At 46.3% G+C, this 26193-nt stretch overlaps 1 protein-coding gene and 1 long non-coding RNA gene across 2 annotated transcripts; one reads left to right on the top strand and one right to left on the bottom strand.

Annotated features, from left to right (window-relative positions):
• On the bottom strand, positions 1 to 22394 carry BATF (basic leucine zipper ATF-like transcription factor). Its single transcript, XM_049612454.1, has 3 exons — positions 22046 to 22394; positions 19087 to 19191; positions 1 to 581 (listed from the first exon to the last, which is right to left on the bottom strand). Exons 1-3 carry the CDS (start codon positions 22106 to 22108, stop codon positions 372 to 374), a joined length of 378 nt encoding a protein of 125 aa, XP_049468411.1. The 5' UTR covers positions 22109 to 22394; the 3' UTR covers positions 1 to 371.
• On the top strand, positions 1236 to 4092 carry LOC125909331 (uncharacterized). Its single transcript, XR_007453659.1, has 3 exons — positions 1236 to 1458; positions 2027 to 2065; positions 2416 to 4092. It is a non-coding gene; the product is annotated as an uncharacterized LOC125909331 (long non-coding RNA).
• Positions 22395 to 26193: the final 3799 nt, after the last annotated feature.

Consider the following 26193-nt stretch of genomic DNA (forward strand, 5'->3'; position numbering starts at 1 on the left):
AGAAGAGAACCTCTTGCCAGACCGGTTGCTTTTAAGAAATTTATTTAGAAAAATAACCCTACCCTGCCCTCCTCCCTCTGTGCCATGGGACTTGGGCATCGTGTCGGATTTGACTCTGGATTGGGCCTCCCTTCCGCACGGGGGCCCAGCACATGCTGACAGGCGGCCACGCCGCTGGGTGACCTCACACCCTCTCGGCCGGTACAGTCCTGCGCTCGATCCTTGTCCGGGCCTCTGCCTCCGGGTCTCCGGAGGGAGAGAGGGCCCTGAGGAGCGAGGGCGGCCTGGCCACAGTCTGTGTGCCCCTCCCGAGGCTGGCCAGGGCAGCTGGGGGCGGGGGGCTCCGTCCGCCCCCCACCGCCTCTCAGAGCTCAGGGCTGGAAGCGAGGTGAGCTGACGTGAGGCTGGTGGAAGGCATGGGCGCTGTATACCACGTCGGGGGGCGAGGGCGTGCTGGCCGCCAGCACCGAGCACAGGGGCTCATGGCTGCTTAGCACCGACGTGAAATACTTCATCTCTTCCGTGAGCTGCTTGATCTCCTTGCGCAGAGCCGCGTTCTGTTTCTCCAGGTCTTCACTCTCCTGTGGGGAGACAGGTTAGCATCTGAGACTAGCGTCAAGGAAAGCACAGGATCGGGGGAGGGGGGACCGGAGGAGTCCAGACTAGGTTCTCACCGGCACAGCCGTGGGGACGGGCGTCGGTGAATTTTTCTGCACGCGTGGGTGCACGTGTGCACACGTGTTTGCGTGTGTCATATGTGAGTGCCGGTGCATCTCTGCACACCTGTGTATGCATGGATGCCAGGTCGAGCCTATGAAACTGCTGGAATTTGTCTGTTTTGACCTATAAAGATGGCGGTTCCCCATGGTCCCACCCAACAGGCACGCACAGGAATGCGTGTGGGCACGCTCCTTGGTGTGGGTGCGTGTGTACATGGGTCTCCGTGAGTGTGTACGTGGGTTGAGAGTGGCAAGGGTAGGTGAGGGGAAGCTGGTTGGCAGGTTAGAACCTGAAGAAACGGCAGAGAGTTTTTCTAGTTCTGTTTGATACAGGTCAGCATTTCCCAAGCTTGCCGTAGCAGTAGAATTTAAGGGCTTGTCACACAGTTCCAGGCTCTTCGTGAAATCTAGAGATTTGAACTGAATGGGTTTGGGATGTGGGGTGAATTCTGGGAATTCACGGAATTTTTATAAAAATGTTTATTTACTTTTTCTTTTTTCTTTTTTTTTGAGAGAGAGAGAGCACAAGAAGAGAGGGAGGCACAGAATCCGAAGCAGGCTCCAGGCTCTGAGCTGTCAGCACAGAGCCCGACGCGGGGCTCAGAACTCGCAAACGTCAAGATCAGGCCCTGAGCCGAAGGTGGACGCTTCACCCGCTGAGCCACCCAGACGCCCTGGGAATTTGCTGAATTTTATTGAGTGCTCCAGGTCATTCCAATGATCGGGCAAGTTTGCAAACGTGAGTTAAATGCAACCTTAGACTTGTTTTAGTTAGTCAAGCACTAATGAAGTGCCTAAATGTTAGGTGCCTGAACACAGACCGTGAACTCAAATGTCCATTGATTGGCTGGCTGATGACATTGATTGCTGGCCTAGAAGTTGACTCAAAACTACCGTGGGCAGTGGGCAGATATAAGATAACCTACCACGTAAAAGGCACCTTACATAACCCATCAGGAGCATAAGCAGCAATGAGATATCCAGGTTTGCTCCTAACGGCCTTCATCCATGAGCCCAGGGTTTCTTTTTTAAGTGGTGGAGGGGTGTACGACCGGCCTTACCCATCAAGCCAGCTCCCATCTGTCTGTGAAGGACAGATGCAGGCAGGCTCAGCCCCAGCCTGGCATTTCCTGTATGTGGCGTTGAGCTAGAAAATGTGGCTAGGTCGGTACAAAGGAAACCCCTATCTCTAACATGGGGTGGGGGTGGGTGGGATACTCAGACCCACGATGGTGGGGTCAGAGGCACTGGCTTCTTCGGCAAGGTACGGCTGGCTCTCGCTAATCTCACCACTTGGCTGTTTCCAGGCACATCCCGGAGGCAGGGCATCCCCTCTTTACCGAAAGGTAAGAGAAAGCAACACATGAGACTGGGTGGGGGGTGGTTGGTAAGACGGGAACTGGGGGCCGGGAGTCCTGGCCCCTTCCTCTAGCCCTTTTCCTCGCCCCCTCTGAGAGTTTCCACTGGTGACAACGTTTACTGTAAATTCTGTGCTCTGAAGAGCCTGGGCAAACCCCGAGGCAGAAGGGAGGGGTAGGGTGGGCGGGCCACAGGGACCAACCGCGCTCTGACCTTCTCCCCGCCTAGAGGCAGGCCCAGCTTTCGGGAAGTGACAGCAGGTTCTTCCTCCCCGAGCAAGCTCTGCTGAGCTCTCTCTAGTTTTCTCTCCCCGCCCCCCGCCCTCCCTGCCTTGCAGATCCCAGAGCTCTAGGATGGGGCTTCACGACTGCCGCTGCCTCTAACCAGAAAACAACCCCCTGTGACAAGAAACTCATCTTTACCTCGGGAAGCAAGACTGCTTCCTGCTAGGGCCCCAGAGAAACCAGCACTGCCAGCCCAGCAGCCTCACTGCCAGCCCGGGGGCCACGCAGCCAGCCAGACACTGGCAAGAGGAAGAGTTTGACTTCCCTTGTAGAAGGAAGTGGCTGATCTGGGGCCTCCTCCCAACATGTCCCCACCTGCCAACGTTTGGTCCACTCTGACCCTCCCTGGGGCAGTCATGCCCCAGAAGGGACTCACACGGGGACAGCTGGCAAAGGCCGTTAACTCGGAGGAGCAAGGATCACATCCCCCGACTTCCCTTAACTTCCCAGTGGCAGCTAGCAATCTAGGACTCAGTGAGGGGGGACGGGAGCAGAATGTTTGGGAAGGAAATGTCAGCCTCTCACATGCATGTCTTCTGCTGCAGTCAGGGAGCAGTGAGCTGGCTCACAGTGAGTTTGGGCTTCCCTGGAAGCTGCTTTCCACTTTTAGGAATTCACTTGGGGCCCTCAGGCTCCTCACAGGAACCCCGAGATGGACACGCTGAGGCCAGCTGGCTACCATTATTCCCACTTCTCAGATGAGGCCAACTGAGACCCTGGGACAAACCTACCCCAAACACCCCCTCCAAATGATTACAGGCTGGTGGCAGCAGCCGCTACGAGGAAAGGCTTTGGAATTTGACGCAAGACACTTATTTTCTCAGAGGTTCAGACACTTTAGCGATTGACCCAAAGCCCCATAACCATACAGGGTTATGCAGAGCAGGGATCGGCTGGAGGCTTCCCCGCCCTCAGCCCCATTCTTCTAGCATACCCAGTGCTTCCCCCAAGAGACTGGTAACTTACGTGACCAAAGGTCTTTGGAGATCACTAAGAAGTCTTCAACTGCCCTACAGTCTCCCAAGAGAAAACAAGGTCTTGATTTGGGTGATCTTTAGACACTGCACTGGAAGCCTGAGTTAGTCATACTTTCCAGTCACAGAGCTGATCATCTGCCTCCTGCCCAGAGTTGGGAGGGAATCATCCATCCAGCTACGCTTTGAGAGGGCTCCCTCAAGGCCAGACCTTCGTCCACATGCACAGTGAGGTCCAGAACATACAACAGTGGGCTCCATCCGCAGTAACTGGGGACCAGGGTCCTGGCTGGGTGAGCCCATGACTCTCTTTTCCCTCTCTGAGCCCCAGTTCCTGTTAGAACGGGAAGACTGGACCTCAACAGTGGTTCTCAACCTTGGCCACACATTGAGATCAGTGGGATCCCTGGAGAACCTTACCAATACCAGTGCCTGATTCTGGTTTAAGCAGTCTCGGGTACAGCCTGGGCATTTGGGTTGTTAAAGGCTCCCAGGGGATCCTAATGTGCCGTGAACACTGCCAACCATGAGAAGGAACCATTAGCTTAGAAGCTCTCCAAGCCCTCTTCACCTCTGGAATATCTCAGAGTCCGAACTGACTGAGCGTATTAACCTCCAACCCCCACTTGTTGGGAAGGGGTGTGCGTGAGTGTCAGGGAGAAGGCTGTTGGGAGCGGAGGGATGTAGACTCAATTTATATGAGAAAAATGAGTGGAAATCGATTTTGTAAAAGAATAATCTAGCTTGACGTAATAATTTTTATTGAATGCTGCCACGTATCAATCACTTTTCAAAGTATTTTAGTTATCATCATATTTAATCTTTGCCACAACCCTATTGGGTAGATAATGTTATCAGACACATTTTACAGAAGAGGACGACCTAAGGTACAGAGAGGTTAAGTAATTCGCTCAAGGTCGCACGGCTCGTAAGTTGCAGCAGCAGGACTAGAATGAGGCAGTCTGGCTTCAGAGTCTGTGCCCACCATTTTCTCTTGCCTTTGACATCTGTTTAAATCGTATGACGTTTGGTAATTATCCTGTGAGGCCTTGGCCCTGTTGGCTTTGCCATTTCATCTTCCCTCTTTTCCCATTTCTTGCAAGTCTGGGAGATAAGGTTCACAATTCACCCTCACCTGTGAAGCTGCCTGATGCCAACCCTGTCATGAACTACGAGCTGCTCGGGGGTGGTTAATGAAGAGGCTTCATGGGGGTGTGGGAACATTCTGGGAAATTCCCTACTGGAGGGGCCGAAAGAGGGTCACTCAAAGAGCTCTCAAATGATGGGGAATCCCCAGGCAGTTCCCTTACCCACAAGGAAGCCAGTGAGGACCAAGGCCAAGGACAGGCTCTGGCCCAAGGCTCTGGCAGGGACTCTCCAGGCATTCTGAGCAGGCCTTGGTCCTCCTTCCTGCCAGCTCTGGTTTACTTCTCTTTGAATCACAATTTCCAGAAGAGTGAAAATAGTCCCGGGTGTTCCTCCTCAAGAGAACATGTATTCGTTTATCGATTGGGTGACCTTTCAGCCCCCACCTACACTTCAGCAGGAGAGTAGTGTGTGAAGCTTATCCCTCGCACCCAGCTATGTTCAGCCTCCTGCAGTTACCAATCCCCGTCCACAAAATGCAGATACAGAGTGGAGCCCGCCATTGCTGGAGAAATCTGCGAACTGACAGGTAGGACATTTCCGAAGCCATGGTAGGACGTATGCCTACCCCTCCAACCAATCTGGGGGAATTAGCCCCAACTTCTGGTCCTCACCCGATGAAGAGAGAAGAGGAAACACTAAACCACAGGCCTTTGCACTGAATAATGTACAAGTCTGATTCTGGAGAAATTTTTACTTTCTTGCCATCCTAAACTCCTCCCCCTTGCTTTCTAGAGAGGCTAGAAAACAAATTCACCAAAATGCTCAGCTTCCCTTGCAGCTAGGCATGACCATGTGACAGATTCTGACCAATAAGGTGTAAGCAGAAGTACCTGGGGGTGGGGCTTCCCTTTTAACTGAAAAAGCAAAGCCTCACCAGGACAAAAGCCACCCTCCCTCAACACAGATTCCATTGTCCTGGAATGGGTCTCAAGCGTCAAGACTTTTTAAAAATGCTCCCCAGGGGCACCTGGGTGGCTCCGTCGGTTAAGCATCCGACTCTTGATTTCAGCTCAGGTCATGATCTCCCAGTTTTTTGGGTTCGAGCCCCGTGTTGGACTCTGAGCACTGACCACGTGAAACCTGCCTGGGATTCTCTCTCCCTCTCTCTCTATCCCTCCCCCCCACTTGCACTCTCTTTGTCTCTCTCAAAATAAATAAGCTTAAAAAATTGTTTCCCAGGTGAGCTTAATGAGCAATTAGCTTGGGACTCATGTTCGTAGCTGATTCCTCTTTTTAAAAATGTAAGAATATAAATATGGGCAGTGTTTACTTTTATTAAAATGTATTTTATATATTTAGATTTGTATTAAATATTTTTATTTTATAATATATAGTAAAAATAGCATAATACAAATAACTTTAGAGAGATGGGAGGATGTTTCTAAGTCAAAAGTATTTTCTGAAAGTAAATGCCTATTTAAGGCAAAGGCCTTACTATCCCAATTGCTATTATATTTGGCGAAAACAATTTCAAGTAGCCCAGAACAGTTCATTTTTATGACAGAAGAGCCAGAGGTAGGACATCTATTCGAATCTCATTAATGATAACTTGATCAAACCAGGTACCCTTTAAATTGTGGAGCTCCATGAGGGTCTATCACTGCCTTCACTGCTTTGCCATCATTGATTAGGACAGTGCGTGGCACATAGTAAGTGTTCAATAAAATCATCTTGCTTGACTGCCAGCTTGAACTCTCTAATAATTTACCAAACCCTGCTTACGAAGAGTCTACTAAGTGAATTTATGATATCCGTGACATTTCCAAGGGAGTGTTTAACTAAGCATTTACTAGCTTTTATAGCTTCTATTTTATAACAAGGATAGTTGCAAATGAGTGGAAGAGATTCACTTTTTTAAAAAGGCCCAGGTCAAATCCCTACTCAGCAACACTTTTGTTCCGCAAACTGAACCTATGCGTGGGAGTAGCAGAATGAGCACCATTTTAGGAACTCTGCATATAATTTCCTTAGCTGGAACCTGGCTTTCCCCATCCATTCCACACGAAGGAGACTTGAAAAGCCAGGCCCGTGCTCTTAACTTTTTATAAACTGGAAAGTATTATTATATATGAAGTCATATATAATAATACATGTGATATCTCCACCTGATTGATTTGTAGGAACATGCCAAGCGCTCTGCGTTAAACAAATGAACAAATATAACCTTCTCAATGCAAAACAAAACAGAACAAATGTAATATTGTTCTGCTTTTATATTTACTCTGTCATTTAACTATCGAACAACCCAGGGAGGCGCTATTGCTTCCCATTTTGTAGATCAGAAGTTAGGTTCAGATATATTCCCCAGGCAGATCTGAATTAGTTTTGTTGACTCTCCCCACCCTACTCCCCGCCCCTACCCCTACCCCTACCCCACCCCCAGCGGGCTCCTGCTCCCTGCCACAGGCTCCTTCCTGAGTTCCTTCTCCTGGTCTCAGAGGCCTGGGCCCACGAGGCATATTTTCCGACTCTTGGCCCTTTTCCAACACACAGTTTGGCCTCAAGGCTCTGCTGAGCACACCTTTTCCTCAGGTCCTCCCAGTCTCCTTCTACGACTACGATCTGTCAGGGCTTCAGACAGACCTTCCTTTGCTCACTGTCCCCACCCTGTCTGTCCATTAGTTACATTCAACATCGCACTATTTGATTTTCACTGAAGTACTCTTCACTTTATGTGTTGAGCCTGTTTGTCATTTATTTGCCTGTTTTGTTTCTTTTTTAAAAAAATTTTTTTTAACGTTTATTTATTTTTGAGAGAAAGAGACCATGAGTGGGAGAGGGGCAGAGAGAAAAGGAGACACAGAATCCAAAGCAGGCTCCAGGCTCTGAGCTGTCAGCACAGAGCCTGACGTGGGGCTCAAACTCACGATGAGATCATGAGCTGAGCCGAAGTCAGATGCTCAACCAACTGAGCCACCCAGGTGCCCCTACTTGCCTGTTTTCTAGTGTGACTTCCAGTTGAATGCAAGGTCCATGAAATCAGGGACTCTGTCTTGTCCCTGCTGTGCTCTCAATGCCTAGAACAAGCCAAGCCATACCTGGCACCGAGGGGGCTAATACATACTTGTTGGGCGGATGAATCATTTCTGCTAACATTGGATCTAGTCCTGGGAATATGGCCTTTGCTTTTATAATTTTCTGGATCACTCTACCCCTTTAGCAGGAAGGCATGTTCTCATACCAGCCGAGGACCCAGAAAATACTTTGGTTAGAGGATCCTCCGTTGCAGGAAATTGCATTTTGGCCCCAGGAATCCAGTCCACTCTGCGTGGCCCTGAACTTTATCTTCCTTTTGAATTTTGATAAGAGCTCAGGTCACCTTCCTTGGTTTCCTGAAACCAAGAGTGATGAGTCGTGTGCTGGGACAGTTCCGGTACATACTTGTTGTCCTGGTGTTAATTCTTACTAGTGCTGTTTTTGCTTCCAAAAGTGTTCCCGTTTGGAGGATAAGTGGTAAGATTTACTAAAACTTGACCCCCACATTCTAGCTCAGTGATATCATCTTTGTCCTTGTCCTCACTGTTCTCCGGAGTTCACTCAGATCTCTATTTGCCCATTTTCGTATGTTTGTAAATAAAAAAATATGCAGTATAACTACCTTTAAAATATTTTTAAAAAATCATACCCACCCATGATTCTAGTACTCTTAACACAAGTGTTTCCATTTGCACATGTTGCCCTCTTGCCCTTTTTAAGAAACATAAACACTCATTTGTATGAAATCTCAATCGTTGTACAGAATACAATTTGTATTTCGCTTTGTCTTGACTTTGTCACCTCTCCATAATCACCATAATTATCATTTTTATTGGCTCTGTCATCAAATGGAAGATCCGCAATTTACCTCAAATGGTTTTGTAATGTTGGACATTTAGGCTGCTCTCAAAATGTTGCTATTGTAAGTAATACCACAGTGAACATCTTGGTGCATTCTGGGTTTTGTTTGGTTATGTCCTAGGATAAATTTGTAGGAGTGAGATTAGCAGAGCAAAGGGCACAACCAGTCTTCCAGTTCAGGGCCATATTGCGGTAAAAGGGTTATGTAAAATATACAATGTTACCAGCAGTGAATACATGTGTCAATTTCACTCTAACCCCCATTGGTATTTAGGCACTATAATTTTAAATAATTTATTTTGCCAATTAGCCTTTTGAGGGTTTCTTAATTTCGTTGTAATGTGACAAGTTATTGACAACGAAGGAGGAAGAATTTTCTATGGGTCTGTTGCCTAGAACAGCATTCTCAACCAGGGACAATTTTGCCTCCCAGGGAACATTGGACAAGGTCTGGAAATATTTTTCCTCATCACAGCTCAGGGGTGAGGTGCTGCTACTGGAATGTAGGGGTTAGATTTTACATTTTACAGTGCACGGGATCCCCCTCCCCCAACAAAGAATTATGCAACTCAAAATGTTAGTGGTGCCGAGGCTGAGAAGCCCTTAGTGTGTATCATTTTCACAATCAGAATAGAAAATTGGGTTATTTTCATTTTGGTAGGAAAAATGTTACGTAAGTTTTCTGTTCATAGCTTCTGCCCACTTACCTATTGGAGTCTGGATGTTTTTCTTAAAAAGAACGTTCTTTCTATGGTATAAATATGACACCTGCATTTATTTCTTTTGATGCAAGTATTTTCCCCAATGTATTACTGTCCTTTTCATTTTGTATTGCAATTTTAAGACCTTTTTAACATAAAGGAACGTTTAAACTTCAGGCCCTCTCAACCCGGGACTCTCTTTCTCATCACTTGCTGTATATGCTTGGGCTATATTGCTCAAGATTGGCTAGGTCATTCAAGCCTTCTGGTTAATGGTTTACTTCTTGGCTTACCCTTTGCAAAAGGACGTGTAGGAGCAACACCCTCTGAATAATAAAGTCCTATTCAACAAAGTGGTACAAATCAAAAGCAAATGGTGGGCAGGCAAGAGGTTTAGGTTTTTGGGCATCCTTGAGAAAGACCTCAGTGTCCCCATTGGTTACATGGCAGGATGGTTTGCAGCATTTCTGAGTTATCTTTTAATTCTGTGATTCTATATACAAGGGAATATGACCATAATTATTGTTATACCCCCCGCCCCCTCCCCCAACCACACTAACACATGGACCCATAATGATGCTCTCTACATAATGATATCCCACAATCTGAAGGGGACTTTGTCCTGCGGAACCACTCTACGTCCCCTAGGAAGCAGGGTGCCAGACTGAGTACTACGGAGGAAACTAAGAAAATCCCCAAGCAGTTTGGGAAAGGACTTTTTGGTGAGATGCTCCCATTCTTTTCAAGAGAGAGAAGTTTGGGTGCTGCTCGCTGAGGACAGCTTCATGGAGACATCTGCTTGAATGGGCACCATCAATTTGTGACCTGCGACCTGTAATCTCATTTGAACAGAAATTCTTCATAAACATCAAGACTGGTATGGAGCTGGCCTCCTTCCAAATATGCCTCCCAAACTCAACCACACGGACCCATCATCAGTGGTACAAGCATTCAGGGGTGGTAGATTGCCTTGACATGCTTTTCTTTCCCAAATGAAAATAGTCTACATTGTTGTTCTGATTTTTAACATGGTACACATTCATCACAATAAAAAAAAAAAATACAGGGGCGCCTGGGTGGCTCAGTCGGTTAAGCGTCCGACTTCGGCTCAGGTCACGATCTCGCGGTCCGTGAGTTCGAGCCCCGCGTCAGGCTCTGTGCTGACTGCTCAGAGCCTGGAGCCTGTTTCACATTCTGTGGCTCCCTCTCTCTGACCCTCCCCCGTTCATGCTCTGTCTCTCTCTGTCTCAAAAATAAATAAACGTTAAAAAAAAATTTTTTTTTTAAAAATACAGAAAAATACTAGGGTAAGATAAGCTACTCAAAACTCATGACTCAGGAATAACTGTATTAGCATTTTGGAGAACATCTTTCCAGATATCTGTATGTATGCAAACATGCCCCAAACCCACAGATTTTACATCAACAGGATTGTATTCTGCATACCGTTTGTAACTTGCTGTTCTCCCCTCACTGCTATGTCATATGTATCTTTCTGTGATACAGACATACATAGTCATTTTTAGTGGTAGCATAAAATTCTAGTGTCTGCATGTGTCATAATATGCTTAATCCCCTATTGTTGGGCATCTGTCCAATTTTATAGTATTGATAAAGTGTTTACTGGTCATGATGAACGAAGCATCTTTGTGCATTTTTTTCTTCAAACATTTGTAAGTGGAATTGCTGTGCCGGAGTATTCTTATGTGAGATGTTAATATTTATTGCTGCACGGCCTTCTTTAAAAAGGGTTTCAATGGACACGTTGATATATTGCATCGAGACTTTACTTTCTTGACTAGGCCTAATAATGGAGGAGGAAAAAGTGTGAATTTTGGAGGTTGTTGCTTAAAGAACACAAAAGTAAAGTTAGGAAGAGACCGAAGGAGGATATCAGAGAAGGTGAATATAACTTCGTGAGAGTCCGAAGGAAACAGGCAGTATAGCATCATGGCTAGGGAGATGGGCTCTAAAGTCAGGCAGACCTTGTTACAAGCTGTATGATCTTGAACGAATTACTTAACCTAAGAATTATGAAATAAGGCTTTTGTGCAGATTAAATGAGATACTACAGGTAGAGCCATTAACACCCAGCGCCTGGTACATAGTCATGTATTTAATTAATGTTTTCAGTTAAAGGAAATTCATAGCAATAGAGGACCAAGAGAAGTGACTATTTTCCACAAATGGCTCACTGATTTTCGCGGAATTTTTTAAGGGCAGAACTAGCCAGACATTCCTTCTGTGTTTTGTTTTTGTTTTTGACCTATGCCTTCTCTATGCAAATAAGCCTTATGGCACCGTCTTCCAGAGAGAAAAGTGAGAACTCCAGGAGTGAAAAAGAACCACAAGCAGCTTTCTCTTCCAGTCCTCCCCAGACGACCAAGAACAATAGTGTCATTCTAAGGAGGCCCAGGGGGTTGACATCTTTGCTCAACTGTTTTTCCTCCATTACTCAATCTTCCTCCGATTGTAAGTAACTTAATTCTCGCAGCATCAGTTCAAAGCTTCACTCCACGCATAATTTACACTCAGGACATTTGTTATATGTGGCATTAAAGATATCTCCTGGAACCTGGAACCCTTTTTCTTTTTTTAGACTGGTATAAGACTCCTTTAGGAGCCAGCCCCAGGAAAGCACCTTTCCCACCCCCAGCTAAGCGAGTACTCACAGTTCCAGCTTTCAGATTTGGCCCTGTTCCTCCACCTTGCTTCCAGTTCCATTCTGGAGGCCAGATCTGACTTGTCAAAGGCATAGCTCTGGGCTAATATTACTGTCTCCCCATCATCTCTTCTACTTTTCGCCTTTTCATGAACAAAGCTTCTCAATTGATCTCAACTTTTCTTTTCCACTGACCCAGGACACTGACTCAAAATCCTTCAAGCCACTACAATCAACCAGGATGGCCACACAAGGGACACTGATCTGCCATTCCTTATAGTGGTTTGTCCAGTACTGTAGAAGTTAGGGTCACTCATGACAAATCCCAACTTATAGTTGATTCTCCCAAAGGACTGAGATATTTATGTCAGATGCTCAAGAGATAAAATGTCACAGAGGAAGACTATTCAGTGTTTGAAATCAAAATTAAAAAAGAAATCATCCTGGGGCGCCTGGGTGGCTCAGTCGGTTGAGCGTCTGACTTCGGCTCAGGTCATGATCTCGCAGTTTGTGGGTTCGAGCCCCGTGTGGGGCTCTGTGCTGACAGCTCAGAGCCTGGAGCCTGCTTCGGATTCTGTGTATCCCCCTCTCTCTGCCCCTCCTCTGCTCATGCTCTGTCTCTCTCTGTCTCAAAAATAAATAAAAACATTTAAAAAAATTTTTTTTAAAAGAAATCATCCTAATGCATATGTAGTAATGACTGATGTCGAGAATGTAAATATGTACATTATAAACATAAAAGCACATGATAAAAACAGCCAAGCTGTATAAAAAAAGGGGCAAAGGCAAAGTATCTCTCTTTTGCTTTAGACCTTTCATCCTACTTTTCAGAAATAAATATTAACTTTGGGGGAAAACCCATGTGAAAAATTTTAAGTTCATACACATATGCACATGTATGTTTTTCTTTTTATTAAAAACATACATGGGAGCAAACTAGGTACCATATTCACCCCCTTTTTAACATAAACGTATAGAAGCTTGATAATCTTTCCAGATTAACACATTCGATGTAACATTTTGACAACTTCATAGTATCCCATTGAATGGACAACTATAGTTTATTTCATTACTTCCTCACCCATGAATATTTAGCTTGTTTCCAGTCTTCACTATAACAAACAATGCAGCAATGAGTGTCTTCACGTGCACATAATTGTGTAATCTGTGAGCATGTTTGTAAATAGACTCCCAGATGTAAAATTGCTGATATTTTACACCTGAGTAAAATGAGTTACAGGGTATGTGCACTTGTAATTTGGATGGGCTTTTTTTTTTTTAATTTTATTTTATTTTTACATTTATTTATTTTTGATAGAGACAGAGCACAAGTAGGTTAGGGGCAGAGAGAGAGGGATACAGAATAGGAAGCAGGCTCCAGGCTCTGAGCTGTCGGCCCAGAACCCGATGCGGGGCTCGAACCCACAAACCATGAGATCGTGACCCCAGCCGAAGTCGGACGCCCAACTGACTGAGCCACCCAGGTGCCCCTGGATGGACTTCTAATGGAGTTGTACTGACATATTCCTACTAAGTAGTATGTGGTGGTGCCTGCTTCTCCGTAGCCTTGGCAACGTCACATATTAGCAACATTTTTTGTCTTTGCCAGTCTGGCAGGGAACCTTCCGGTTGCTTTAATTGTCATTTCTCTACGTGAGGTCTAGAATCTTTTCCATATTTATTTGCTATCTCTTTCTCTCTTTCTGTAAATTGCCCATTTATAATCATCGCTCATTTTTCTTTTGGGTTGTTAATCATTTTCTTATTCATATGAGCTCTCGTGTGAAGTAAATATGCCCTTTTTTGGTCATGTGTATTACAGATATTTTCCCCAATCTGTGATTTGCCTTTGATTTTGCATAGAATATTTTGAGCTGTATAGAAATTTTTATTTTTTATGTATAAGGGTAACGTATATCAGTTTTTGCCTTTACGGTTTCAGGGTTTTGTACTTTATCTGGAAAAGTCTTCATTCCAAAATAATTTTTCAATGTTCTTTTTTTTCCCCCAAGTTTCTTTAGTGGTTTGTTTTTTGTTTTTTTACATTTAATCTGTGTGCATGTTGTATGAGAAATGAAGACTCTAGCTTTCTTCCTCCCAAAATGGCTAGCCAGTTGTCCCAATTCTATTTATTGAATAATGCAGCTTTCTTTCACTGGTTTGAAAAGCTATCATCATCATTTTGCATTTGCTCTGGTGTCTAGATTTTAGGAACTGACATATGTATTTGGGTCTTAAATTTCAGTTTGTTTTGGGGTCTCTTTCTATATTCTGTTCTGCCCAATGTTCTGCCTTTTCCACATTGTTTTGATTTCTATATTTATAATTCAGCTAATCTTCTTTAATTACCCTCCTCTAAAATTTTCCTAAAAGCTATCACATGGTTGTTTTTCACCAAGAACTTAGAATAGCTAATCTAAGTCTCTTCTAACTGCCAGAAAGTCCTATTGGGTTTTTATTGGGATCACATTAGGTTAAATTGATAGATTTATTTCAGGAAAATTGCTATCTTTACATAAGGCATATCTTTCCACTTATTGGAATGGGTTTTTTTTTAATCACTTAGAATAATTCTAAAGTTTTAAAAAATCGAGCCCTGCATATTTTTTGTTAAATATATTCCTTCCTTCCATTTGCCATTATTGGTATTATATATGTATAAGGAAAAGTATATATATTTTTAAATATATATATATATATGTGAATATATATATGTGTATATATATATATGTAAATATATATATGTGTATATATATATATGTGAATATATATATATGTGTGTGTGTGTATATATATATATATAAATGTTTTTTAATGTTTATTTTTTTAACATTTATTTATTTTGAGAGAGAGTGTGAGCAGGGGAGGGGCAGAGAGAGAGGGAGAAAGAATCCCAAGCAGGCTCTGTGCTGACAGCACAGAGCCTGACCCGGGGCTCAGTCTTACAAATTATGAGATCAGGACCTGAGCTGAAACCAAGAGTTGGACACATAACCAACTGAGCCACCCAGGCGCCCTCATTGTTGGTATTATAAATGGAATCTTTCCTCCCATTAAATTTTCTAATTGGTTGTGGTTTACATATAGGAAAGTTTTTACTTTTTTGTGTTAACTTCAAAAGCTGACTGGGTTTTCTTATCACTTTTAATAGTTTTCAGCTGAAAATTGATCCACTTACTGGATCCACTTATTAGCTACTGATGTCTTTTGGAGATGAACTGGTCCAGTATGTAAATGAACTAGAATTTTAAAAAAATTTTTAATGTTTTATTCATTTTTGAGAGACGGAGAGAGACAGAGCATGAGCGGGGAAGGGCAGAGAGAGAGAGGGAGACACAGAATCCGAAGCAGGCTCCAGGCTCTGAGCTGTCAGCACAGGGCCCCACACGGGGCTCGAACTCACAAACTGTGAGATCATGACCTGAGCCGAAGTCGGACGCTCAACCGACTGAGCCACCCAGGCGCCCCTAAATGAACTAGAATTTAAATAAAAACTTTAAAAAAAATTAATTAAAAAACATTAAAAAGGAAATGAACTGGTCAAGATGTGCCTTTCTCCTTTTTCACCAATGCATCTACTATGCCTAACAGATTCCATGGTTGTCTGCAGGAGGAAAGGAAATAAGTGTGGTAAGGGCTTGTGTGGAACATCCAACAGAAGAGAATTAAAATGGAATGTCAACTTTGTTTGTTGATATCACAATTATGAAAAGAAGCACCTGATCCAGTTTACATGAGGGGTACTCAATGCCAGGGATGGTATAAAACTAGCATAAGATTAAACCGTTGTGGAAAGAGGCTCCTTCCCTACTCTATTTTAAAAGCAATCAGTATACAGCATGTTGGTATAAGCCACTTATAGGCTAGATACTGAAAACGCTAAATAATAAGTAACCCACACTCTCACTGCAGAAATGAAGTAACACTTTTGGTATTTTAAGAGAGATAATAGTGGCAAAGCTGAAACTGAGAAAATGACATTACCCCAATATATGAGGCTAGCACAGTAATGCAAGCATGGCCTGACGGTACTCTCAGTCGCTGGTCTTTACAATATTGGTAGATGGATCTACGGCTATGTCTGAAGGCCAGAGAATGGTTCCAGAACTTCAACATGTGGAGCCAAGCATGAACTCAAGAGTAAACCAAGCCCTTGACCTTAAGGATGCTAGTGGTAAAACAGAAGATTTTTCTACCTGGATCACAAACATAATTAAGAGGATAATGGATAGAGAAGATAGGTGATTACTTCTAAGAGGAAATGACCATTTCAGACCACAGCCAAACCCTCTGCTTGAAGGTGGCAGACGTATATCATGTGGCTGCCAAAAGCTTTTACCTGAAGTCAAGAAACAAGTTGCACTGGCTGTAACCCCCAGGCTAGCTACGCAAATGTATGTGACCCACTCACTGGGCAAAAAGTGAACCTGACCACTGTGGTGCTCAAAGGAAAGGAACGAGGAGGAGTTTGTCCCCAGATGTGGGGAGGCTAGGAAGGAACATTCTAGAGACTGCGGTTGGAGGTGTGGGTGTGGACGTGGTGACTGCATGACTTGGGGTCTCCATGCATCCCAAACCCAGAGATTCTCTCACTCTAGCCATGGCCAGTATAATCAAGATGGGCCAAGTCTTCTGGTTCTGAATCTTGTCTTACAGAGAGAGACAGAGAGACAGAGAGACAGACAGACAGACAGACAGCTGCGTCCACTGAAAACTTTGCCATAGCAAAGAAAATATATGTCCCCCTCACTGATGTGTCTCTGGGCTTGAATGAAGACCAGTGGGTTGAATTTACAGGGAAACAGTGGTGCAGCTCAAGATAGGGAGGACTCTTCTGCTCAGGTTAGGAGGGAAGGAGTTCTCCGACAGAAGTGAGCAGGCGTACGTTGGGGACCATTTCAGCGGGGTGTGTGTGTGGGGGGGGGGGGAGGGGGGCGCATGTAGAGGAATCTTAAGCATCAAAAGTGTGTCTGAACTTGCCAGCCCTTAAGAAATCTCTCAGCCCTGAGATTCTGCAATGTATATATAATCTTGTGATAATTTAGCTTGCTTCTATAAGAATAACTATTGTTAATATTACTCTTATTATACTTAAAATTTTTGATTATTATATGCCAAGCAGTGTGTTCAGCTTTTTAGATGCACTATCTCTATGAGGTAGTTACTGTCATTTCCCATTCTATAGATAGGAAAATTGAGTCTAAGGGAGGTTACCAACATTTCTAAGGTCAATCACACAGATAGCAGGTGGCAGAGCTGGGATTCAAACCCTGTGCTTCTGACTGCACAGTCACTGAGATATACTTAATTCACACTTTTTTTTTTCTTTTTGTTTTACTTTTGCAAACTTATAAAGCTTATGGCAGTTTTACAGTCTCAGGACATTGTCTACTTACACAAAAAGCAAGGCTTTATCCTTTCCCATTTTTTTGATGTTTATTTTTTTTAAGAGAGAGAGACGGAGCGTGAGAGGGACAGAGGAAGAGGGAGACACAGAATCCGAAGCGGGCTCGAGGCTCTGAGCTGTCAGCACAGAGCCCAATGCAGGGCTCGAACTCGCCAACTATGAGATCACAACCTGAGCCGAAGTCGGACGCTCAACTGACTGAGCCACCCAGGCGCCTCTATCCTGTTTAATTTTCATTTGTTTGCTTGCTCTAAAGAATATTGAATTAGAATCGGAATCTGATAGAGACAAGTGCATGATCATAGATTTTCAAGCTTAAAATAGTAAATTGGAGTGTGGGAAGGGCCTAAGCCATAATGAAATCACAGAGGATATAGAAGTACCAGGGTCACCAACAACTTAACATTTAGACGGCTGGTCAGCATTATCGAAGAGAAGAAAGAATTTGGTGTTCATTCATTTATTCTTTTTTCGATTCGACAAATATTTATGACCTTAAAACTATGTTGGGATGCAACAGAAGATATGCTGAATACACTTCTTTTTTTTTTAAATTTTTTTTTAACGTTTATTTATTTTTGGGACAGAGAAAGACAGAGCATGAACGGGGGAGGGGCAGAGAGAGAGAGGGAGACACAGAATCGGAAGCAGGCTCCAGGCTCTGAGCCATCAGCCCAGAGCCCGACGCGGGGCTCGAACTCACGGACCGTGAGATCGTGACCTGAGCTGAAGTTGGACGCTCAACCGACTGAGCCACCCAGGCGCCCCTGAATACACTTCTTATAAAACACAAGCACCCGTTCAGAGTTGTTGGTGCAGACTATTCTCGGCTTCCCTGCCAAGCTAAAAGAAGCATCTGTTTTCCCCCCTAAAACTACATCTTACTCTTTCTTGAGAGCATTAAAACAACTATTCCAACTGGTTGATTGCCACGGTAATCTTTCAAATAAACACAAAGCATACTTCTTGCCCTTTGTACCAATTGCCCTTTTTACCATTGAAAGACATTACGAGGATGCTCGAGGTTCGGGAATGGTTCAGGAGGAAGGAGAGGAAGGCTGAGCTGCTAGAGGAAGGGATGAAGGGATGGAAGAGGAAGGAGCCAGTGAAGAAAGAGCTGGCAAACTAAGGGACCAAGGAAGGGGCAGAATGAAGAGAGGGAAGGCGGTCAGGTATGGGTGACAAGGAGGAAACACTGCTCTGGCACACGGCCAGAATCCAGAAACGTTGATCAGAGCCCTGCTCTGCCAGTAGCATTGCAGCTCAGCACCACCCGAGGCTCTTGCTCAAGCCAGGGGTCAGGACCTTCTCTGGAAAGTTCCAGGCTAGAGGCAACTCAATCAGGACAGTGACCGTCCCAGATAAGTGTACTTAAAACTGCCTCTTTCACAGATCCCTTGGGATGTCATGAAAGATATTTCGAAATAAAACTCAATGATGTTCAGGAAGGTGAAGTAATAAGGTGCGGCCCCCTATGGAGGCCTAGCCCCAGATGCAAGGACCAGGGTGGCTGTCAACTGGCCTCCTAGGGGATGGGACCGTATGTGATCCTAACGCTGGGCTCCTGGGTTCCCCCAAAGTGCTTCACACTGTGTAAATTCCTCCCAAAGACAGTCCTGCCTTCCTTCTGCAGAGGCACAAGCTCTCTCTGCCTCCTCCATCTCCAAGCAGGCCGTTCCGGTTCCACCCAGCCCTCCTCTGGGCCTCAGGTGATCAACTCATTTATACTTCATGCCCTCTTGGGGGTCAGGAAGAAGGGCTCACTTCTCTATCAGCCCCATGGCTCATGTTCTGCTACAAATTTTTCTCAATACAACCATGGGAGAGCCTCTCCTCCACACCGCACCCCACAGCCTTACCCTGCCACTCTCCCCCGCCCTTCCCCACATACACATGGCCACGCAGACAGGCTCAAAGCTGTGGTCCAAGCACCCATAAGTGGTGGGGAGCAAAGCCCAAGGCTCAAGAGAATGAAGGAAGTCCTGAACACTCACCAAGTGCAAGGTGTCAGCCTTCTGTGTCTGCCTCTGTCGGCTCTTCTGGGCAGCAATGCGATTTTTCTCCCTTCTCTGAACTTTTCTCACATCATCAGATGAGTCCTGGGAAGCAGACAAGATGGGAATGGGGTGAGTGTGCTCCTCCCTTCTGAGTTAAAACAGGTTCTCCTGCCGTTCGGTATCTGTCTGTCCATCCTTGTTCATCTTTTCATTAGCCCATTCACTCCCTCCTTACCTAAAGGCTGGGCCCGAAAGAGAACCTTCCCCACACTCTGTCACGCTCTCTTACATCTATATAGGTATGCTGGCCAAAAGCTACAGGAAGAAGAAAAAGACCCTGGGGCCTAGATAGGGCTGTATTTGGAAAAAATTGGTTAAGGCGATGAAGTGTGTTTTATCACCTCTCCAGCCCTCTAGGGCTGCTCCACCCTTACTCTTTTCGGCCTAGAATTTTCTTGCTGTTTTTTTTTTTTTTTTTTTTTTTTCAAAACTTTGTTGACACCAGCTATGTGATGACTTCTGTGAAAATGCTTTTTCAGAGGTGCTCTTGCTTTTTTAAAAAAAAATTTTTTTTAATGTTTATTTATTTTTGAGAGAGACAGAGAGAGGGTGGGAGAGAGAGAGAGTGGGAGAGTGAGGGAAAGGCAGAGAGAGAGGGAGACACAGGATCCAAAGCAGGCTCCAGGCTCTGAGCTGTCAGCCCAGAGCCCAATGCGGGGTTCGAACCCACAAACCGTGAGATCATGACCTGAGCCCCCCAGGCACCCCAGAGGTGCTCTTGCTTAATTCCTCAAATCTGTGAAGTTGATATTATCGTTTCTATCTTATATGTGAGGAAACTGAGGCTCAAAGGGCTTGCCCGAGAGTTCACAGTAAGCCAGGACTTACATCTTCTGCTGCTAAGTCTGATGCCTTTCCAAGCCACTCCCCACCCCTCACTGGTTTGTACCCATGTGTCTTCTGCCACATTGCTGGGCTCAGGTCCCATCCCAGATCAGTCTCTCTTTCCCCCTGCATTCCCTTCATTATGCTCAGTGACCCTGACATTCCCCGTGGCTCTGAGCACAATGCCTAATACAAACTAGAGACTAAGAACAGCTCTAACGGTGGAGATTACCTGGCTGTGGCAGGTTGCTGATGGGTGCTTAGGAGGACAAGAGGACCTCTGGTGTCCTCTAAGTATATCCCACAGATGGACGTGTCCTCTACGTGGGCAGAGAGGTTAGCTCCAGCTGTCCCCCTAACACTGCAGGATAGGTGTAGGAGCCTGAGTAAAACTCTTCCACCACCCCTACCCTGTTCCCTCTCAGGTCCACACGGGACAGAGGGGCACTGTTCCTGGGGCAAGACCCTGTGCTCTCCAAGCGTGTCTCACAAGCATGCCCAACACTTCCAGGCCATCGCAGTAGGAGGGCATCGGGTCAGATGGGAAGGAAGTGCTTTTCTCTAAGGGGCTGGGAACCCAGATTACCATGGAAGCCATGAGTAATTTCCTTCCTAAGAAGAGTACAGACTTCCAGGCAGCCCGAGCCACCCTGATACCATCTGGAGCAGAGGACTGGATTGTTTGCCCTCTAGAGGTCTCTGCTATGACGTCTCCCCACCTGGTGCTCTTCTGTGCGGTATTCATGACAGATGCTGTCTTATATGTTTATATACTTTTATTTTGGCTGCAGCATCTTGAAAGCCCTCTTGGATGTCTATGCTAAGCAAAGAATGTGGTTTTTAAACCACAGAGTTGGGGAAGACATTTTAATCTCTTGATGTATTAGGTGAGAATGCAGAAGCCTTTCTATAGGGAGGGATGTCAAGGAAGGTGGTGAAGAGAAGTCTCCAAAGGTTTGGGGTCAGGGTGCCTGGGGGACTCAGCTGGTTAAACGGCAGACTCTCGGTTTTGGCTCAGGTGGTGATCCTGCAGTTCGTGGGATTGAGACCCGCGTCAGGTTCCGCGCTGACGCTGTGCCCAGCCAGCTTCCGATTCTCTCTCTCCCCCTCTCTCTGCCTCTCCCCAGCTCATGGTCACTCTCCCTCAAAATAAGTTAAACTTTTAAAACATTTAAAATAAAATAAAATAAAATAAAATAAAATAAAATAAAATAAAATAAGCTTCGGGGCTGGCAAGGGGCCCCTCCTGTTGGCACCCCTCAAGCTGAAAACTTTTGACTCCGAAGTCACCATCTAGATTCCAAAACGCCCCCAGACTCTCTACCTCGACCGCTCTGCTTTCCCCGGAACTGAGCCGAGCTGAGCTAGAAGTCAGTGCGTCTGTCAGGTTCTAGTACTGCCTTCCGATTGACCCTTTCCTCCTGTCCAGCGGCCACAGGGGAAAGAAAGAGGCTTCGAGGCTTCGCGACAGGGCCCCAGCATCGCTCTCTGCTGGCGGTGCTGGCGGCAGGGGCAGGGCCCCTGTAGGTCCTCCTGCGCCCGCTTCCCCCTCCGTCTAACTTGCTCGTTTTTCTTCTTCGCTCTTCCCCGTTGCCTCTCCCTCTCCCTCTCCCTCTCTCTTGCCCTGCTGGCTGCCCCCCCCCCCCCCGGTGACCCCACGCGCTGGGGCCGGGGGTGCCAGCGGCCTCTGTGATGCTGTGCCCCTCGGGTTTCTCCAGCCTTGCAGACAGGTGGACCCTCTCTCCTTGGAGAGGCCGGGGTTCTCTGATGCACATGCCCCTCCTGGCTTCCTAGAAAGCTTCGCGGGGTGAGGACTCGGCTGAGGCGGGGGCGGTGGGCCCCGTCTGGAACCGAGAGGAGAAGGGGCCCTGGTGGAATGGGTGCGGGACGACGGTCCGCGCCGACAGGCGGCTGAATTGCAACCACCGTCGTAAGTCTGACGGGGTGTTCCTGCCACCAGCCACTTCCTCGCGCCCCGGGGCTCCCTGGGCAGCCCAAGGAGGCCTGGCCCTCCCGCTGCCCGCCCCCTCGGAGACGCAGACGGTGGGTTGCAGGGAAAGGGGGACCCTACCTGCTTGCCCGGGGGAGGAGAGCGGCTGAAGCTGGAGTCGCTGCTGTCCGAGCTGTGAGGCATGGCTGCAGTCTTCCGGGCTCTCCACCCAGCCCCCGACGCGCCCGCGGGCTCTCTTGTCACCAGCTGGCCTCCCTTCCTGGCTGCTCCCGGGCCGCCAGCCCACCCCCCTGCACAGGTCCCTCCTCTGCCCGCCCTGCAGCCACCTCTGACCCCCGCGTCCTCCTCGCTCTGGGGTGCAGAGGCACTGCTCCCCACAGGGACATGTCGCTCGCTTTGGGGCTCGTGCGCGCGCGCTCTCTCTCTCTTGTGGTTTCTGGTAACTCACACTGGAAGTCACATGGGCGGAAACTTAAACAAGGTAGAAGTTAATTTGAGAGAAAATACATATCTGGGAAAAGACCCACAGAATTATATGAAAGGAAGACCAAAAAAAAAAAAAAAAAAATACACAAAACCCCAGATACCTTCTGACTGTTTGAAAGGCAGAACAGCTCTCCTCAGTTGATGGAGATAAAAGAGAAAAACAGCCCAGGCAGGGAAAAACCCCAGCCAGAATTAGCAAGTCCGTCTCCTGTCAACAGGGCAGAAAGGAGAGGGAAAGAGTTTCCATTGTCAGCCGACTTGATTTTTCAACCAAAATAAAGCAACGAGACTGGGATTTCTCTCTGGTTTTTACCCGAAAGCGGCGACACATCCGTCCTGTGACAGGCCTCCCTCACCCCCCATGCAGCCTGGTCCTTCCCTGACTGCCCAACAGAAGAGGCCCGGCGAGCTCCGGAAGCCACCGGCGCGGGCTCTAGAGTTGATGTCCCAAATGTCTAGGCGTCACCTTAGCAGCCGGTTGACTGAAGGGAAGAGATGCCTCTCGTGTTCAGAGTCTGAAAGACTCAAGCTCGGGATGGGCTTTGACTCTTAAGGATCCAAGGAGGTCACCGGGTCAAAGCCCAGAATGGAGGAATAGTAAGAAATCTTGAAATGAGCACCGCACTTGGAGTCGCCTTCTGGCGTTAGCAGGATGCCTGTGGCCCCGGGGGTAGCTCCCCTGGACTCTGTGCCCCTCATCATCTCCATCTGTAAACGGAGAGCGGTAAAACCCGCCCTGCCCACCTCTCTGGGGGGGGCTGTTTCCAGAAGCAAATGATAGCAGGGATTAGAATGCCCCTGGCCGACTGTAAAAATATACGCTGTGAAGACAGGTGTTACTTGTAGTGTTCTTAGCCTTGCTGGGAGCACGTTTGCAGAGTTCTCGGTGAGCAATCTGACATTCACCTGGGCATTGTGGCTTTTTTAAAAGCCCTTGCTTTCTTCCCCGCACGGCTGGAAGCCAAATGCTTGCCTTGCCTCCTCAGGATTAACAGGAAGAATGCCCCCCCCCCCCCCCCGAAGGATTTTGCATCCACCGGCTGGATTTCTGTCCTAAGACAATATTGTCCTCAGGCTAAACTGAGCAAAACAAAATTCCCTCCCTCCTGGAAGTTACATCTGAGTGGAGGAGGCAGGCGGTAAACGAAGAAGAAGCTAATATACAACACATCATCAGAAGGTGACAGGTGCTGTGGAGAAAAATAAAGCAGGTGGGGGGTAGGGAATTCTGGGGGTCAGTGGGTTGCTGTTTCTACAGGGTGGTAAGAAAGGTCTTACTGAAAGGGGGGGCATCTGACCAGTGACTTGAAGGAAGGGAAGGAAGGGAGGGAACATTCCAGCAAGGACCCGAGGTGTGAGTGTTTGGTGTGTTAGAGGAGTAGCAAAGAAGCAGTGAGTGGCAGAAGATGATGTCAGCGGGTATCGGGGTGAGGTCATGTAGGGCCTTGGAGGCCACTATGAAGATTGGGGCTTTTATCCGGAAACAAATGGGGAGTCTCAGGAACACCACTTTCCCACCTCCACTCTGTGATTCTCTCCCGTAGCCACTATTTGTGTCCTTGGCAGCACTTACAAAATTTTGTCATCGTTTTACTAGTTTACTTAGGTTTTTTGTTTCCCTGTTTCCCTCATTAGAGTGTTAGCTCCATTTATGAAGTTAATTCAACAAATGTTCATTGAGCACCTACCATGTGCCAGGAAATGTTCTAAGTACCGGAGATACAGTTAATACTTTCTCTGAACCAGATGGTGAGTCGGTTTGCTTTTGCTACCCAGCAAGCCACAGAAAAACCCAATGGCTTAAAACAACAACCATCTATTTAGCTCATGAGTCTCTGGGTCCTCTGGAAGGCTCTTCTGGTAGAGGCTGGGCGAGGCTGATCTTAGCTGGGCTCTGTCGGTGTCCTCAGATAGCTGGTGGGCTGGCTGCTAATCCGATGGCCTTGCCTGGGCCGGCTCTGCTCCACATGATCTCTCATGGCCCCAGCAGGCTTGTTCATCAAGCTGTTGCAGGATTCCAAGAGTAAGCGCAGAGGCGTTCAAACCTCCTGAGTCCTGGGCTCAGAACCGGCACAGCCTTCCTTCCGCCACATTATACTGGACAAAGAAAGTCACAAGGCCGGCCCAACTCGGCGGGTTGAGAAACAGACTTCACCCCTCAACGAGAAGGATTTAAAGAATTGTGGCCATTTCTGCAATCTCCCACAGGTGAGGAACCATTGGAGGTTTCAAAGCAGAGGAGTGATGAGCCCTAACGTGGGTGGAGATCTTTGCTCTTCCTCTAACACACCGAACGAGATCTTTCTGGATGCAGTTGAGAGTTTGCCGTCGGGGAGCAAAGCGGAAGGAGGGAGACCAGTGAGGATCCCGGTATTGGATTATCATTACTATTATTATTATTCGTTATTGTTATTGTTGCAACAATCCAAGTAAAAGGTGTCGGTGGCATACATAGACCAGTGAAGCAGTGATGAGGGTGATAGGAAGGGAGCCATGTAAAAACCAGTGACTGTGTCTCTCTTGTTTATAATCACACACCCAGTGATAGTAGGTGCCTGATCAATAGTCGTCAAGTAATGTATGAACGAATCCCCTTAGAACTTTGCTCGTACTTGGGGCACTTATCACAACCTGCATTGTCCTAGATCTTTTCTCACCCTTGTGTACAGAAAGCTCTATAAGGATAAAAATCATCATATTCATGTTTCATTCTGTTTAATTTAACATTTATAAACACCTAGTATGTAACAGGAATCATAAATAGGAATACCACAGAGGCCCTGCCCTCGTAGAAAGAAGGGCAAGTAGTGAACCACACAATGTTCAGATGAAGTTCTTTGCTCTTTGAACATTCTATCGTTCAATAGTAAATACTTGCTGAATGAATGATTGCTTGACTCTGTGGTTCCAAATCAATACACTGAGTTAATATTTATTTAAAAAACATTTTTTTAACGTTTATTCATTTTTAAGAGACAGAGGGAACAGAGTGTGAGCAGGGGAGGGGCAGAGAGAGAGGGGGACAGAATCCCAAGCAGGCTCTGGGCTCCGAGCTGTCAGCACAGAGCCCAACGTGGGGCTCGAACTCCCTGACCTCGAGATCATGACCTGAGCAGAAGTCGGACACTCAACGAACTGAGCCACCCAGGTGCTCCAATATACTGAGTTAATATTTAATGGAGCCTATATACAAGGAAAAAATAGAAAATTAGTTCTTATGTAGAAAGGCAGTCTCTTCAACAGTATTGATTTATAAATTATTTTTACATATTTAAGATCAAAGAATAGACACTTGTGTATCCACCATTAAGCTTAAGAAATAAGTTCTGAATAGAGCTGAAGTCCCCTGTATATCCCTTCCTAACCTCCTTCCCTCTCCACCCAGCTAACTATTTTTCAGAATATGGTCTTAATATTCCCATACATTTCTCTATACTTGAACCATATCTATACATACACCTGAAGCAATACATAGTGTTGCGTGCATGATTTTAAGCTTTTTATATTGTTAATATTTTTACATTTAATTTTTATGTTTTATTACACAGTATCTGAAAGATCATGGCAAGGCTTGGGATACAGGCACCCGCCTGAGATTATTCTGGAGAACTCCACAAAGCCACCAAGTAACAGCTGTACCACAGCCAGTGTCCTCTCAGTTAATATCAGCCCAAAGCCTCTGGACAATGCTAAGGTAGCATTTAGGAGACAGTTAAATCCCTTATGTTGACAGCTAACACATATCAGGACAGTTGGTGGCTCATGCGTGGTACAATTTAGAA

Source organism: Panthera uncia (assembly GCF_023721935.1).
Source record: "Panthera uncia isolate 11264 chromosome B3 unlocalized genomic scaffold, Puncia_PCG_1.0 HiC_scaffold_1, whole genome shotgun sequence".
Taxonomy (NCBI): domain Eukaryota; kingdom Metazoa; phylum Chordata; class Mammalia; order Carnivora; family Felidae; genus Panthera; species Panthera uncia.